The sequence below is a fragment of the Amblyomma maculatum genome, chromosome 5 (genome assembly GCF_055883805.1).
Source record: "Amblyomma maculatum isolate TAMU_Amacu chromosome 5, ASM5588380v1, whole genome shotgun sequence".
NCBI lineage: Eukaryota > Metazoa > Arthropoda > Arachnida > Ixodida > Ixodidae > Amblyomma > Amblyomma maculatum.
Window position 1 is genome coordinate 75,000,810 of NC_139348.1, and position 14,880 is coordinate 75,015,689.

At 41.5% G+C, this 14,880-nt stretch overlaps 1 protein-coding gene across 2 annotated transcripts in view; it reads right to left on the reverse strand.

Moving 5' to 3' along the window:
• Window positions 1-1,137: 1,137 nt before the first annotated feature.
• The window catches only part of LOC146188519 (uncharacterized), a 102,663-nt gene continuing 88,920 nt past the window's right edge, over window positions 1,138-14,880 (reverse strand). The window contains exons 5-6 of one of the 2 annotated variants that reach the window (XM_084603124.1): window positions 11,442-11,591; window positions 1,138-1,346 (exon numbers count right to left, since the gene is read on the reverse strand). In XM_084603124.1, the coding sequence (XP_084459250.1) occupies window positions 1,292-1,346; window positions 11,442-11,591 (205 nt within the window). In that variant the 3' untranslated portion in view covers window positions 1,138-1,291. The remainder of the gene's footprint in view (window positions 1,347-11,441; window positions 11,592-14,880) is intronic. The other variant, XM_084603125.1, reaches the window with a different exon arrangement.

A 14,880-nucleotide genomic window follows, 5' to 3' on the forward strand; every position in this document is an offset into this window, starting at 1 on the left:
ATTGTCGCAGGGTAGGCCTGATATACAGCACTCCACTGGTGGCTGAAAAGTGCAGCAAAGATAAAATTTAGCTGACTTGCAATATCAGTGATTGTATTTATTTGATATTTTTTTCTTAAAGTGAGGTTGCAGTGGTAAATTAGGCGAAAAGACGTGTAAAGATGGTGCAGCCGATAAACCAGATGGCCGGTGTCGGCTTTTTCCAGGAATATACGTTCCGGGTGCTACACAGGGCACTCCATTGTTTTCTGCTTCTCTTGATGGTTTTTTCGCACTAGCGTCAGTGTGTGTTTTTTAACTATGAGGCTGTTCCGAGGTTTGTAAGGTTTAGATCTTGCAAGACCTGTAAAAATAATTACTGACTGCATGTCGCCTATTTTAGTGCTGATGTGCTTGTAGATATCTTCTTTTGGTGCCCTACGCATTCTGCATACTGGGTTATAAACCGATAAATAAAGGCTTTGCAGTACGCTTGAAACTTGAAAAATGCGAATGAAATTTCTGATGCCCTGAGAATAAAAAGAATGCTTATGAGGAGGACATCTTTTTGATGTGCGGAAGCACATCTTGTCCTTAGGGCACAGCTTTTAGTGCACTTCATCCGTATATATATTTGAAACTGGATAAAGCTTAGACAGCTCTTTCGTTTTCCAGCTTTAATTACCAACATTATGAAATGTGAGAGAGTGGGAAGTAAGGTCTTTCTTACTTCCCACCACGGCCGCTTTTTAGGTCTTATGGCGGAACGTGAAAAAAACTCTCGTGCTGAGAAACTATAGGTTCCATTTTTTAGAACTTTCCGTCATGCGCGAAGAGTCAGAACTTTCGCGCAATGTAATGGTCTATCAGTTTAAAATTACTGTGCAAGTAAGTTGAATAAAATATCAGGAACGGACACATCAAAAGGGCTGAGTATCTGACAGTCTTATCTTTTGACTTGTTTTTCAATATATTTTGACTATACTGGAGAGAAACAATGTGTGTAGCAAGCATTAGCTCTATGCGTACAAACGCACTTGGCATATTTGCCCGCATATCGCTCAGGCAATCATTACTTCGGAAAAATATGCCAATAGTCAACCAAGAATACCAGCATAATTGTAACAAATATTCAGTTTATTTATTTATTTGATTGGGCTTAAACCTCCAGGAGAGCAGGGAGTAAATTCTTTGAAGTTGTTTAGCTTTCATTTTTCGATTTTCGCTTGATAACATTGGGTACAATTCCAAGGACAGGTGACAATTCAATGAATTCACGCCGCTATGTTGAAGGGCTGATTCCGTCCAAAGACTACCCTCCAAATGGTACGTACTTATCAGCTTCAATCTGGTACATATGTTGCTTCCTGTGAGAAATTAGAGAAGAATGTCAAAGCTTGATAACAGCTCTATAGTGTAGCAGGACAAATGAAATATCTCACAAACTCGCGCAGGAAGGTGCAATCTTTAAAAATAACTTTTTCGATGGTAAAGCAAAAGAACGCCATCCACCGGTCATCGTCGTCGTCGTCATCATCATCATCATCATCAGCCTGACTATACCCACTGCAGGGCGAAGGCCTCTCCCATATTTCTCCACTTAAGCCGGTTCTGTGCTAGCTGCATCCACTTGACCCCTGCCTCGTCCGCCCACCTAACTTTCTGCCGCCCCCTGCTACGCTTTCCTTCCCTTGGAATCCAGTTTGTTACCCTAAGCGACCATCGGTTATCCTCTCTTCGCACTAGATGTCCTGCCCGTGCCCATTTCTTCTTCTTAATTTCCACTAGTATGTCGGTAACCAGAGTTATTTCTCTGACCCACTCTGCACGCTTCCTATCTCTTAATGTTACCCCTACCATTTTTCGTTCCATAGCCCTCTGGGTTGTCCTCATCCTAAGTAGAACTCTCTTGGTTTGCCTCCACGTTTTAGCCCCATAGGTGAGTACAGGTAACATGCAACTGTTATATACTTTCCTCTTTGCAGGTTTTGCAGGTCATGTCCTACTGCAAACATGGTGTACGACGTTATCGCTTCAGATCGCACGCCTGATCGCGCACTTATTTGGGCTCAAAATACTGTAAGGCCTCGCACATGATGCTTCGGTAAGCGGTCAGCAGTGTGTATAATACGCGAGACCAGGACAAGGAGAAGATCTGAGGAAGATTACGATATTCCCGAATGCAAAAATGGTGGCGTTACTAGGGGAGATGGAGGGTTTCATACAGCAACCGGTGGAGCGCTCGCGGAGTGCAGCTGGGATTAAGGATGTATTTGGAGGGGTCCAGAGCAAAATGGTGAGCAATTTTACTGAGTAAAAGTGAAAATGCGAGGGTCGTTTTTCGCTAAGACATCGAGTAGCAAGCCTCTGATCCCTGCGAGCAAGCTACAAGAAAAAAACACAGAAAACAAGGAGAAATAAATAGGAGAATTTTTCATATATTTATTTATTTTTTTTTACAAGTTACTGCCGCCCGAGGGCCAAGCAGAGGGGACATAATTATAATAACCAATTGAATAATTGCTAGCCTTTGACAACCGAAAGAAATACTCCCTTTCGAATGAGTCTGACATGAGCTCAAAAACATGAAGACAATAAAGTGTAACTTTATCCCTCAAAACTAAGAACGTGAATTTGTGAAACATTCAATTTCTCTAGCGGGTATTTTCTTGGCTAATTCGACAGCGAAGGACGAATGGCTGCGTATGCGAATAGACGACCGAGATGGGACTTATTCATAAGCCGTTCGCAATTTGTTGCCGCGAATAGAACACAAATCGTCTAAGTTTCGTGAATTCACCCAGCAAGACGAATTGAAGCTCGTATAAAGCAACGCTTCTAGAGAAATTGCGATATTATATTTTATATCTTCGCTTCAAGTATAGCATATAATGCTTATTATTCCAAACGCAGTAATAATACAGGGGAATAAACTTTTTCGAAAGCGTGGCGCCGGTAGGAATTGACATCGTTACTAAACTGGCATGAAATTAAATTTCTGCCGCTCTCGAATAATTAGTAATATGTTCTTATAATTTGTACATATTGTTCACATTTACAGAATGTAGGTTTATGTTCTGCGCATGGTTTCAACTTTTAGAACAGAAAGAAGTTCTTTTGCATGTGGCAGATACTTTTTATTTACAAAATAATTTTACGAGATAGCATGTACAGCTCTTTCCACCAAGAAGCCACAGTGGTCGGAGGCGCCGTCCGAACTAGAATGGACACCTAAAAGAACACTTCAGCTACTTCAGCCTCACCTTTAGGTGTACACATGGCAGCGTTATTGCTGCTGGTGGGCGGCTATTCACACATATGATCGTTCGCGCAAATGCATTTTGCTTTAAAATACGGTTAACAATTAATCCATGCTATACCATATCTATAAGGCGAAGCTTAAGCGTACTCCTAATTTGTTTACTGAAACGTTAGATGTGTACACAACGAAGAACATATACGTTTAAATATCTCACAGAGTTTAACCGGCGAAAGAGTTTCTTGGCTAATGCGCGCTGTGTACAGAAAGTCTGGTCAGAAAACATCCATCCTAAACAAAAGATACGTGATCTCCGCTAGGAGGTGATCCGCTGTCCCTCAGAAACCAAAGACGAGCGAGAAACCGCTACTCCACGCCGTGCTTGTCTGGAATGATTGTAAATCCATTTATCTGGCGTAAGGATGACCGCAGGGATTACAATGACGTTCCAGTTAGGGATAGCAATATTGATAGCAGCGACGACAATGACGCGTCAGTTAGTTATAATGATAACGATGACATTCGGGATGACAGTGACGATGCAGGTAATGATGATGGCAGCAGCGACGGCAATGAAGCTCCAGATAATTATATTAAAGATAGCGCGATAATAATGACAATAGTGCTGATAACAATCTTTATGCGGTCAATGAAAAAGTTCCGTTGGGTGTTATTTCGTCATTTCCGCTCTTAAGTAGTCTTAAACGCAGTTGCATCTACTTGTATAACATGTATGCTCTAGTTATTCCATTTTTAGAAGAGTGGGTAAAGGTACGTTTCCATAAATGTTTTCGACCTTTAGGTGGGAGCTTTCATAATGAGATCTTCAACGTTGAACCGCGTGAGAATCTGTCTCCACTCACAGCAGTGACTTATTACTGAGGCGGAGCAGTTTTAAACGCTATAATAATGAATTGCTTCTTTAACAATTTTGACTACTTACGCTCAGAATAATAAAATACACAACTCACCTCAAAAACAGTAATGACAGTGGTCAGTTGGTTTGCCAGTGGGTACGAGCTCACTTATAACTGAAAGTTAGCTACAAGCCGTTGATTAGAACTGACCACCAACTGGGACCCGCTGACTTCCAACTGGTAGGCATCCGGAACTTTTTAATGTCAGTTGAGTTCCATCTGGGATCAGTTGAAAACAACTGAAACCGATTAGAACGAGCTAAAGCAATTTGGACTATTGTTTTTATTTTTTGGGGCGTGTACAAAGTGTCGTACGTTGACTGCTAAAATATGAGGATGTCTTTGCGATAAAGCTCACGATTCTACGAACAGCGCTTGAAGCATTCGACATTGCAATGCATCAGATCTATTTTTATTCATAGGAAATCAGAAAGATGTTTCGACCATTATTTATCGCACCAGACCTTATTATCCCATATATTTTGCCTCTCTCGGAGGGCCTCTAAGAACGGAAGGCCCGTATCATTTGAACCCTTTGAACCGTGGACAATCCAGCCCATGGCATATTCAAGTTATTGTCGCGTAAATGCGTTATAAGGTAATAGTTTTATGGCCTATGAGGTGAATTGTAATGTGTGGTGAAGAACTCCAAGTGTTTTATAAGCGGCAAGGCAGATTGTTTCAGTGTGACTTGTCAAACTGAGATGCTTTTTTCAAGTTACGCCTAGATACTTGTAATTATAGACCTGGAATAACACTAGTAATTTTCAACCAACGTAGAGGTGCGTATGGGAGAGCAGTGAAGAGAAAATATACGCGACAATTTACGCACTACGTTATGTGGATCTCGACATTTTTCTCTCTCTCAAGAAGCGAACGGTATTGTTACAATGAGAAACACAAATTACTTCGGCACGAAATTGAGCCCGACGACGCCTGCTGTCACCCAGCCTCAAATGGCCCTTTCGCAGCTAAATATGTTTTACTGGAATGACATGCAACGGTTCGGTCTACGTGCAGGACACAGCTTGTGCTATGTTATCGAAATGGAGATGTGCAAGACACAGCTTGTACTATGCTATCCAAATGGAGATGTCGAAAGTGAAATGTTGAGAATTTGAATGAAAATATACATTTCACTTGTGTATGTGTCTATAGCAGTTTCTGACCGCTTGAATGCTCTGCTTGATACTCACTCAGAGCAGAGATACAGTTGACAATGAAAATAAATCAGAGAGCCGTCGGACGGTAAGCACTGGGTGCTGAAGGTAAAACCACAAATGAGGTGGTACAGGGAGATATGGGCTGGACATCTTTCGAAGTATGAGAAGCTCAGAGTAAAATATTATATGACGAACGCCTGAGGAAATTGGACAGTAACAGGTGGGTAGCTAAATAATTTAAATGCCTATACTTAAAAAGCGTTCACAGTGGAAGAAGATAACTAGAAAATAACCAGTAAGTATGCTGTTCACAAGAACGAAGAAATGAAAACGTTAAGCAACGGGTGAAAAACACAGAAGGTAAAATTGGATAAATTCTATGGAAAAGAAACAGAGTGTGGAGTTATACCGAAAGTGGAAAAGGCAAAACAAAAAGGAAGAATTTTTTGATAACTCAAGAGACAGTTTCCTACGTTTTGAAGCTAGATCCTGATGCCTTAGAATACGCAGCTACAAAAAGGAATTCAACCCTGAAGATTACACATGTGCAGTATATGGTAAGTCCACAGAAACCATTAACCATCTTATACTCGAATGTGGTGGTATTCGTCCGGATGTTGAGGCAGGCGCAGTCACTCTTTCTGAGGACCTGGGATTTAGAATTACCAGTGGCTGGGTGAATGAACCTCCACTGGAAGCTAGCAAAAAAAATGATTGGAAGATTGGTGGCTTAAAATCAGAAAAGTAACATAATGTCAGTAATGTAGAAACAAAAATGCAGTGTATAAAATGATGCTATAGTGACTGACCTCAAAGAAATATTAAGATATAGGGGGAAAACGAGTATGACAGCATCTGCTACCACCCCGTTTCAAAAGGGACGCTCCTATATTCCATCCATCCTTTTCATTACTGACAAACAGCACTTGAAATGACCGGGGTAATCAGTCGGCTGAAGGGATGTTTCCTTGTGGACTTCTATTATGGGTCCGCGCTTTAAATAACTGCATGCAGAACGTCTCATGTTGCTGCATGACGATGACTTCCGACTCCGACATGCCACAGGTGCTTTCATTTTTTAACGTGCCTTAGAAACAGCCAGAAACGTTCCACAAGGGACTGATTCCATGGGACTGGCACATAGGTTGCAAGGATTCGGATCTTAACGTGGGCATGTTAAAACGAAAGCCTAACCTGGATCACGTACGCATCCCCAAGATCCAGCGAGATATTAGCGGGGTACTCGTAAACGTTAGGAAAAAAAACCTTTCTCAACCAGGAATCGACCTCCTGCCCCTCTGAAACCAACCGAGCGCTTTATATGACTATACGCCATGCCTGACACGTGAGAAATAACATGAGAAATATTCCCACTTCTACTTGTACAGTGTTCCTGCCGTCTCCATGGCAACATGGTGGATCGACTACGGCGCCTTTATGCCGGTCTCAGGAACAGAGAGTGGCGCACGTCATCTGTTGTCAGGAATGAAAATGGTGCGTTGTAACATGCGCACGTCATCGCCGCTGAGTGAAGGTAATCACCTCGAATCCAGTACGAAGTAAGGCGCTGTCCTGCACTCTCCGATCGACGGGGCTCCATCAAAAGGTACTGCGGTAGGACTAGCCCCAAAGATTTTTCTTACCGCTCTTAGGCGACCTTAAGTGCCTCAAGAATTTTGTCTTGTATGGTCCATTATATATGGTGACCAACTAACATGGCATCCCTAACATAAGTAATTTACTTCCCACAAGGGTCTTAAAAGGCGCGCATCACAGCACTCGTGAACTCAGCGCTAAGAAACCTGAGATGTGCGCTGGGCATGCTATGCCAGGCTCGCTCGCACTGCTATGAAGAAGATGAGGAACATAAAACTTTTCTGTAAATATAATCGCCTAAGCTCAACGAAACTAAATTAGATATGATTGATCTCCAGTAGAAGTACCATCCAGGGGCCATCTAATACCAAGAGGTTCACAAGTATTGTCGCGTAATCCTATATCCGTAATCCTGCCTTACTTGTGACTGATATTTATTATATTCTACCGAAAATCCGCGCTTCCCATCTCCTTCTCCCAAAGTCACTTCGACAATGCGGAAAACTACTCCAAGTACAATGCATCGTCACGACTCCCAAAATATTAATCTCGCTTGAAAAATATGATCTTTATTTATTCGAAGTATGCGTTCTTGTTATCCGTGGGAGCTACGTCAGAACTCCGGCCGTGGAAATGGTTGGATGGTTTTGGTACAGAAGCCTGAGAATGTACCCAAGACAACAAAGAGCTACGCATAACGCGCATCGACCCCTGCACAAAACAAATCATATATTTCCATCCGCCGCTTTCTCTGCGTCACGGTGATCCGCGAGCACTCCACGGAAGACATGTAGCAGTCAACGCGCATTAGTACATCGCACCTTGCGCGTGCTCTTTCCATTGCAACGCAAGAGCTGTAGGTATGGTTACTCGGAGGCAGGTGCCCTTCAGCTCCTCGAATAGATGAGGTAAGGCACAGAGTGGGACCTGGTATGAGGATCGGGAAATATATCTGAGAGACTGGGCGGAAAAGAATATGAACAGAAAATATGAGAGCTAGAACTACATATATGACCACATTTACGCAGCTTGTGGCGACTGAACCGGGAATATGAATGCGTTTCGCCATTTTTTTTGCGTTTTTACTCACACTTATTCCGTTGTGCTGCACAGGAATATAAAGAATTTCAATTTTCCCTGCCAGTCAGGTAGGAGGAGCGCATAAAAAAAGTTGAGGTGGCTTCAACAAATGGGTTCAACAAGAGAGTAAAAAATGAAGGCATTCGAAAAAAGAAGGCATGACCAGGCTTCAGTGTGTGGAAAAGAGGTATATTATTACCCCAAACGCGATGGAGTGTGGAGGGGGGGGGGGAGGTTGCGCTGTTCCAATGCACCGTGTGCTGGTGACCAACTGACGCCACTGTTCAAACTTTTAGCCCTCCGCGTTTTAGCTTCGGCGGCGCGAACAGCACGTAAGCGGCATGGTGCCTCAATGCGGCCACTCCACAACCGTTGCGTGAAAGGTGCTGCTTTTCTTTGAAGGAGTCAATGCCGCCTCTGCGGGCGGGGTTAACACATTTTAGCCCACTCCGAGCTCACTCCGCGCCAATTCTACGTGCGAGGTCCTCAGTCCATGAAGTTTGTTATCTTCGGCCGCAAAACTGACGAGATGCCTTGTTGATGCGTGCCACCATGCACAAACGACTCAACAAATGGGTGGAAGATGCTTTTTTTTCATGGCTATTTGTTCCTCTCATTACAAAAGGATTGTTGACATGTCGCCTACAAAAACTACACGTTTTTGGAAATGCTGTCTAGCGAAGAGTGATGCCCCATCACACGTCATCAATCAGTTTTTTGTATTTATTTTCAGGGAAGTAACGAGAGTACTGCGCTGATCCCGAACCTTTTCTTTCAGGTTGACAGTAATAAAACAAGGCAGCAACTTGCTATAAAGTATACCTTTTCTCAAGTATTCCTTTTCTAACATAAATATTGGTTTAGGGGTAATTAGTGATCCGAAACACATTATCTATATCCTGCACTGTATGCAGAACGTTGGCTCCGAACTTCCGGAAGTAAACAGAATGAATGCCAAATTCAATTTTTTTTGCTAATTTTAAATCCAGAACAGAAAACGGAACTTATTTGTCCCTCTTTGCCTGTTTTTACGCTCCCAATGTGCCATATATTGCATTGGCGAAATTTTTCTCACGCAAAGATGAATATCGTTTCGCGAGAAAGATTTAGTTTCGGGACAATGCGCCAGCTATAATTCCTGCGACCAAAAAAACTTATCACTCAGAAAAAAAAAGTTTGAAATGGTTTATCCCGGCTAATTATACATTTATTACAAGCGGGTGTTCGTGAAGGATACGGACTATCAAAATTCTTTAGCCGAAGAGATACTGAACAAACAAGCGCTGGCAAAGCAGTTTCTAAAGCACCGGCCTAGTCACATATCCAGTGTGCGTTAAAGAACGTGGAGAAGTCTACATATCAGGAGCCCTCCAGTATGGGGTTTTTCGGTTGGAGATGAAACGCCGAAGTGGATGGCCTTCAGCGCAGGGTAAAACATTCCGGAGTCCTCACTACGGCATCGATGTGAGCATAAACAAACCTGCTGAGTTTAGGAGTTGCAGTGCAAAGAGTCGGTCTCGCCTTTTAAGAATGATCGGCTGCCAGGATCAAACAGTTGCGGTGGCTCAGTGCTTCAGACGCTCAAAAAATGAACCACCGGCAGTTGCTGGGTTGTAACGTCAACGTGAAATCTGCGTTTCGATGTCGCCAAAAAAATTCCTCCGTGTGCTGTTCAATATCAACGCACTTAAATGACCAGGTGTTCGAAATTACTCACATGCCCTTCCCCATGTCAATTATTTCTCTATTTTTTATCACTCCCGATTTCTTTATTTTCCTTAAGACGCAGTGCTAGTGTCCACTAAAGGTGTCACAGATGCACCGCCTTCTCATTTGCATAAAACAATTACCAATCTACTTTTTTTCTACAGAATTGGAACCAATGTCTTCTAGAAGACTCATATAATGCTTGACGGCCACGCCAGGCCTCTGCCTATAATACCTTTCCTTTTCTGCTTTTGTAGAGAAGTCAAAATTATGCTTCTCTGGTAAATTTATACTGTGCCTTGTGATTTTGTTGAATGCTAAAACTAACATGAATAAAAGCGCTGCATTGTTCAACCGTGCAGTTGGCGGAAATATTTTTATTCGTGCAAGGCATTTTCCAAACGAAAAGACTTCTTTGCGTTTGCACGAAATTTCTATTCAACTACAAAACACAGATTGTTTTATAACAAGGCTTGTAAATATTAATTGCGGTACCGCTATGAAATACAATCGTAGATCAGCATAGCGTCGCTCAGCGAAGCACTAATTTATATTTAAAGATTGTAACGTTTTAGCGGAATATTTGTGCCCAAATAGTTTTGCTGGCTAATACTTTAAGAAAATTTGTAACCGTGTATTGTCACTCCACATTCTAGCACACGTTTTTTGACGCATCTTTAAGAATGCCTTTCTGTAAGTTTCCTTTCGCGTTACCAGCATCGGAGCAATTGAGCCTGTTGGCATTACAATAATCAGGGAATTTTTCATGAGATGTTATATTTAGAAAATGGACGCCGGTGTTCTTTCTGTCATGGTATAGAAAGTTTTCAGAGGTGTTGCAAATAAACGCATTGTAGGATGGGGGTTTATTGATCAGATCATCAGGACTCGATCAGCAGGACTGGGCAGATCAGCAGCGAGCACAGCAACAGCGAACACAGTCAGGTCCAACACGCGCAGTGAACACGATGCCACTGACTGGGATGTTCCTCGAGCACTTTTTCCTCTTCACAGCATTATTTATTTTACGTACATATTGACGAAATTATTTTGAACATTCCTAAGATATGCTCTGACCCAACCTGTAGGTTGCGGTTTTGCACAAAGCTCCTCTGACAGATATGGGGGACTCATATGTGTCTCTAAATATTTCGTGTTAACTAGTTACTTCTTCATATGGAAAAGAAATGTCTTCAAATTGATCCAAAAATTTCAAAGGGAAACAGTATGATCTGCTTCTTTTTTTTTTTGCTGCTTTGAAGCCTAGTTCACAAAATTCCATAAAAATAAAGAGCGGTTTTCACTTGTGCTATGCATCTCGAAACTTTTACATCCTTCCGCAAGCGTAAAATACTCCGTGATGCAGTGTTCGCATTCACTTATTCGTGTTTAAAAAAGACGAAACGTCCGATACAAACAAAGAAAGCAAAATATCAAAGCAGCCACAACGGCTTTGAAAACAAATGAAACAAGTTGTTTTCTAGAGCATATTGGACATATGGCTTATGTATATTCTACCAGTTTATGTTTATTAGAATATTTATGTTGCTAAATATTTACATTTTTTTATAATTTTCTGGTCTTATACACTATTGTGGGCAGAAGGGAATATATTACTAGTGAAAGCAATGATTCGTTAAAGCAAAAAATTGTCACTACATTTTTAAAACATTTTTACAGATAAGAAGAAAGAAAATTGTCCCTGTCTCTTTTCTTATAGTGCTATTTTGCGACCATTACCCATTCGTTTTGAGACACTCCCATCTTGAGTGTGCACATTTCATTTGGGGACCCTTGTGGTAGATGATCCCTTCTTTGCATTGACAATTGCCTATCTCGCAGTCAGACCCGGAACACTCGCAGAGAAGGCAGACCTTATTTTTTATAACCCTGTAAGAATGGAGACAGTTATCAGCTTAGTTATCTAAGCAGAAATAAAAGATGTCTATAGTGCCCAACTGCTCTTAAGTACATGCTGAATAGAATATGGCATTGGGGTTTGTTCACTCTGACATACCCGCGAAAATATTCCCTAGCTTCGATCTGGCGAGCGAGTGATCAAACGTAATGTAATTGACCCATCCGCCAAGCTACAACTTCTGTCTGCGTACCTTGTGCTCATGTGCGCCTTGTGTGCATGTACCACTATTAAAGGACGCAGCACACAAACATTTTATAACGTGTTGAGGCAAGGATCGTATATTTTAGCGCAATACAGCAAAATGAACAATGAGGACGGGTTGACAGAGAAGCGCTGAAAATACAGAGGTGCAGTTTGCTTACAAAATCATCACCAGAAAGTTTTGGGGTTGCATGAAATAAGATAGTTGTTTCATCAAATAAATTTCAGTTCGAAGTAGAAACAAATGAGCGCTTGTGTGCCTGCATGCCTTCTTGGTGTGTTTTGAAATGTTGCCCTAGCATACATTATGGAACAGCAACTAGCCCGCACTACTACTGATCAAAGTTTCTATGCCTGCGGCTGTGCATGCAAATCATAATGATTTAGATAACAAATAGCGGTGGAATACAGTGACGATATATAGCCGCGAAGCCTTCAAAACTGTACTTGTTGTTTTTTTTTAACAGGCGCCGGCTAGCGGCCTTATCACTGGGATCCTGGCACACGTATCAATTCTGTATCCCGTGTTTGTTCATGCTCGTTGCCGCGATACGACGCGTTAACATTTTCTTTGTCGCGAAAGATGCGCCGAGATCTGTCTCGAAGATTCCGATCACTTGCGTATGTTTCTACAATGTTCCAGGTTGTGCTAGTAGCAGTTTGCGATGTTATCTAGGTTGTTCTGAGCAGCCTTTAAATTGAGCGTTGACGAGTGTGACGGGCATTTTTGTTCGATGATCGACGAGCGCGTTTGTTGCTACCGCCGCCGCCGAGTTGCCAAGTTCTTTTGCGAGCGCAAGTAAGCCCAATAAAGAGTTAATATAAGTACCTTCAAGCCTGTGTCATCTTTTGGTGTCTACGGCCTTTTCACCACTACGTGACAATATCACCTTCAGATGCAATCGACAGAACATATAGAGAATCAGAAAAATTCGTTATTTCCTTTTTTTCCAGAGAAGCTCCACAGTTTACTCAGTCCGAAGGAAAAGAAAAGGAGACCCGGGCCTGATCTTTACGAATAAGAAACACGGCCGTCGATCCTAAAGTTAGACTTTAAAGACAAAAAATGCATTGCATGATTTTCTCGAAATCAAACGATACGTATTTTCGTCCTGGACAAAATATTCCCAAAGTAATACTCGCTCCCAAAACGCACATCACCTTCTTTATTACGGAGACGGCTGCTTCTAACGGAAATTATATAAGGTTGGTTTGGGCAACGAAATTTTAAGAAGGATAGCAGAAATGAAGGTTACCAGATACGATAAGTTGCTAATCATCCAATTTACTTCGAGTGAGTGCAGTCGACAAATAACCTTAGGCTTATAATAATCGGAAGCAGTGTTAGAGAAAGAGAAGTTTAATTTGCTCTTGGGATTGATTAGTTAATAAATTGCTCTTGGTATTGATTACTTAATTTCTCCTCCTTGGTACGGAATCTTGGTTGTACTATATTATAAGTGACAATGCGATGTGGCCGTCAAATTACACAGCGTACTAGCAGCACCTTTATTATACAAAGTGGTGATGCGTTTGCCATCGTGCACAGCAGCTTGAGTACAGCAATTATTAATGCAGAAACCAACTTTTGTAACACACTATTGTTTAAGATTATCTGAATTATGGTCCTTCGATGGCAATATGGTCGCCTTACAAGCCCCAGAGCCCAGCATTTGGCAACTGTTATTTTAATTATATTACTATTCATAGGCGCAATACAGGTATATTGTTCTCGCATGAGAACTGTATCCACAAAGTCTATACTGAGCTTCGATATGAACCGAAAATCAACACTGTTATTTTCTTACTCTGCCTTGCACGAATGAAGGGCACATTTAAAATATGGCAGTGTGGGAAATACTATAGAATAGTACCGAATAGTACAGTTCTACTAAATGTATTGATTTTCTCTGAGCGTGTGCTCAATTCCGTAGATTTATTACAGACTACAAGTGACCGCGAAATTACGGTGGCATGATCGTTAGGCTCTGAAACGCATCGCCGCACCCACCACCGCTTACCTCCTACAACTATGATCAAATTAATTAACCTTAAATTTGACGCGACATTGGCGCATTCCATCCTACCTTCAGAAAACATACCTCCACCCTTGATGTGTATGCTGCATGGCATCTACCATAAAACAAACTTCAATCATTAGCGCAGTCAAACGTTCTACCATTGCCCTTTTGTCAGGTTTCCACCCAATGAGCCCGAGAGGGTAAAAAAAGTTACGTGTTTTTGGTAAATGGTACCATATGTATCGTCTGTAAAGTGCATTGCCGAAACGTGAACTGAGATGAAAAATACAAGCAATTATCTAACTTACGGTAAAAGTATTTCGCTATACAGAAATTACGCATATGAGTGTTCTGGGCATAAATTAACAAACGTGACCAAACAAAGCATGAAACGGCGTCCTAAGCAAGCAAGCGTTATTGATTTTGTTACATGTATTCTGTATTATACTAAGTATCTCGACGAAAGAAAGGGATGCTAAACATATTACCCTTATTTCAAACCCGTATTTGTAGAGTACAACTTGGGGCTGATGGTATAAAACATTGAGGAATGTTTCATAAATTAGCGATATATCCATTTCAGAGAACGAAATATTAGTGCTATATTTAAGAAGTTGAAGGTAAAATCATCTCGTGGCAGGAATCACATCTCTGGTCCTAAACCCGGGCATTCTGTCGTATTCATTGGCCAGATTCTGCGATCATATTATTTATTTATTTATTTGTTTATTTATATATTACATTACATTACCTTTAAGGACTGCGAGTACTACAGAGGGTTTCGGGAATTATTTTCGAAACAGACTGAAACTCTGTGTCAGAATTGCAAATGTAATAAAAGAACAGAAGACAAGTCAAACGGTGAGATGCATACCACACTCAGGAACAAAAATTGCTAAAGAGCCACATAAAAATGGTCACACATGGCAGTCTTATATTAGTTAATCTCCACTTGATGTGATTGAGGTGGAATGTTGGTTCCACTTTTCACTTGTCTTGGTCAGAAAAGAATCAAAAAGGATATTTTTTCGACAAC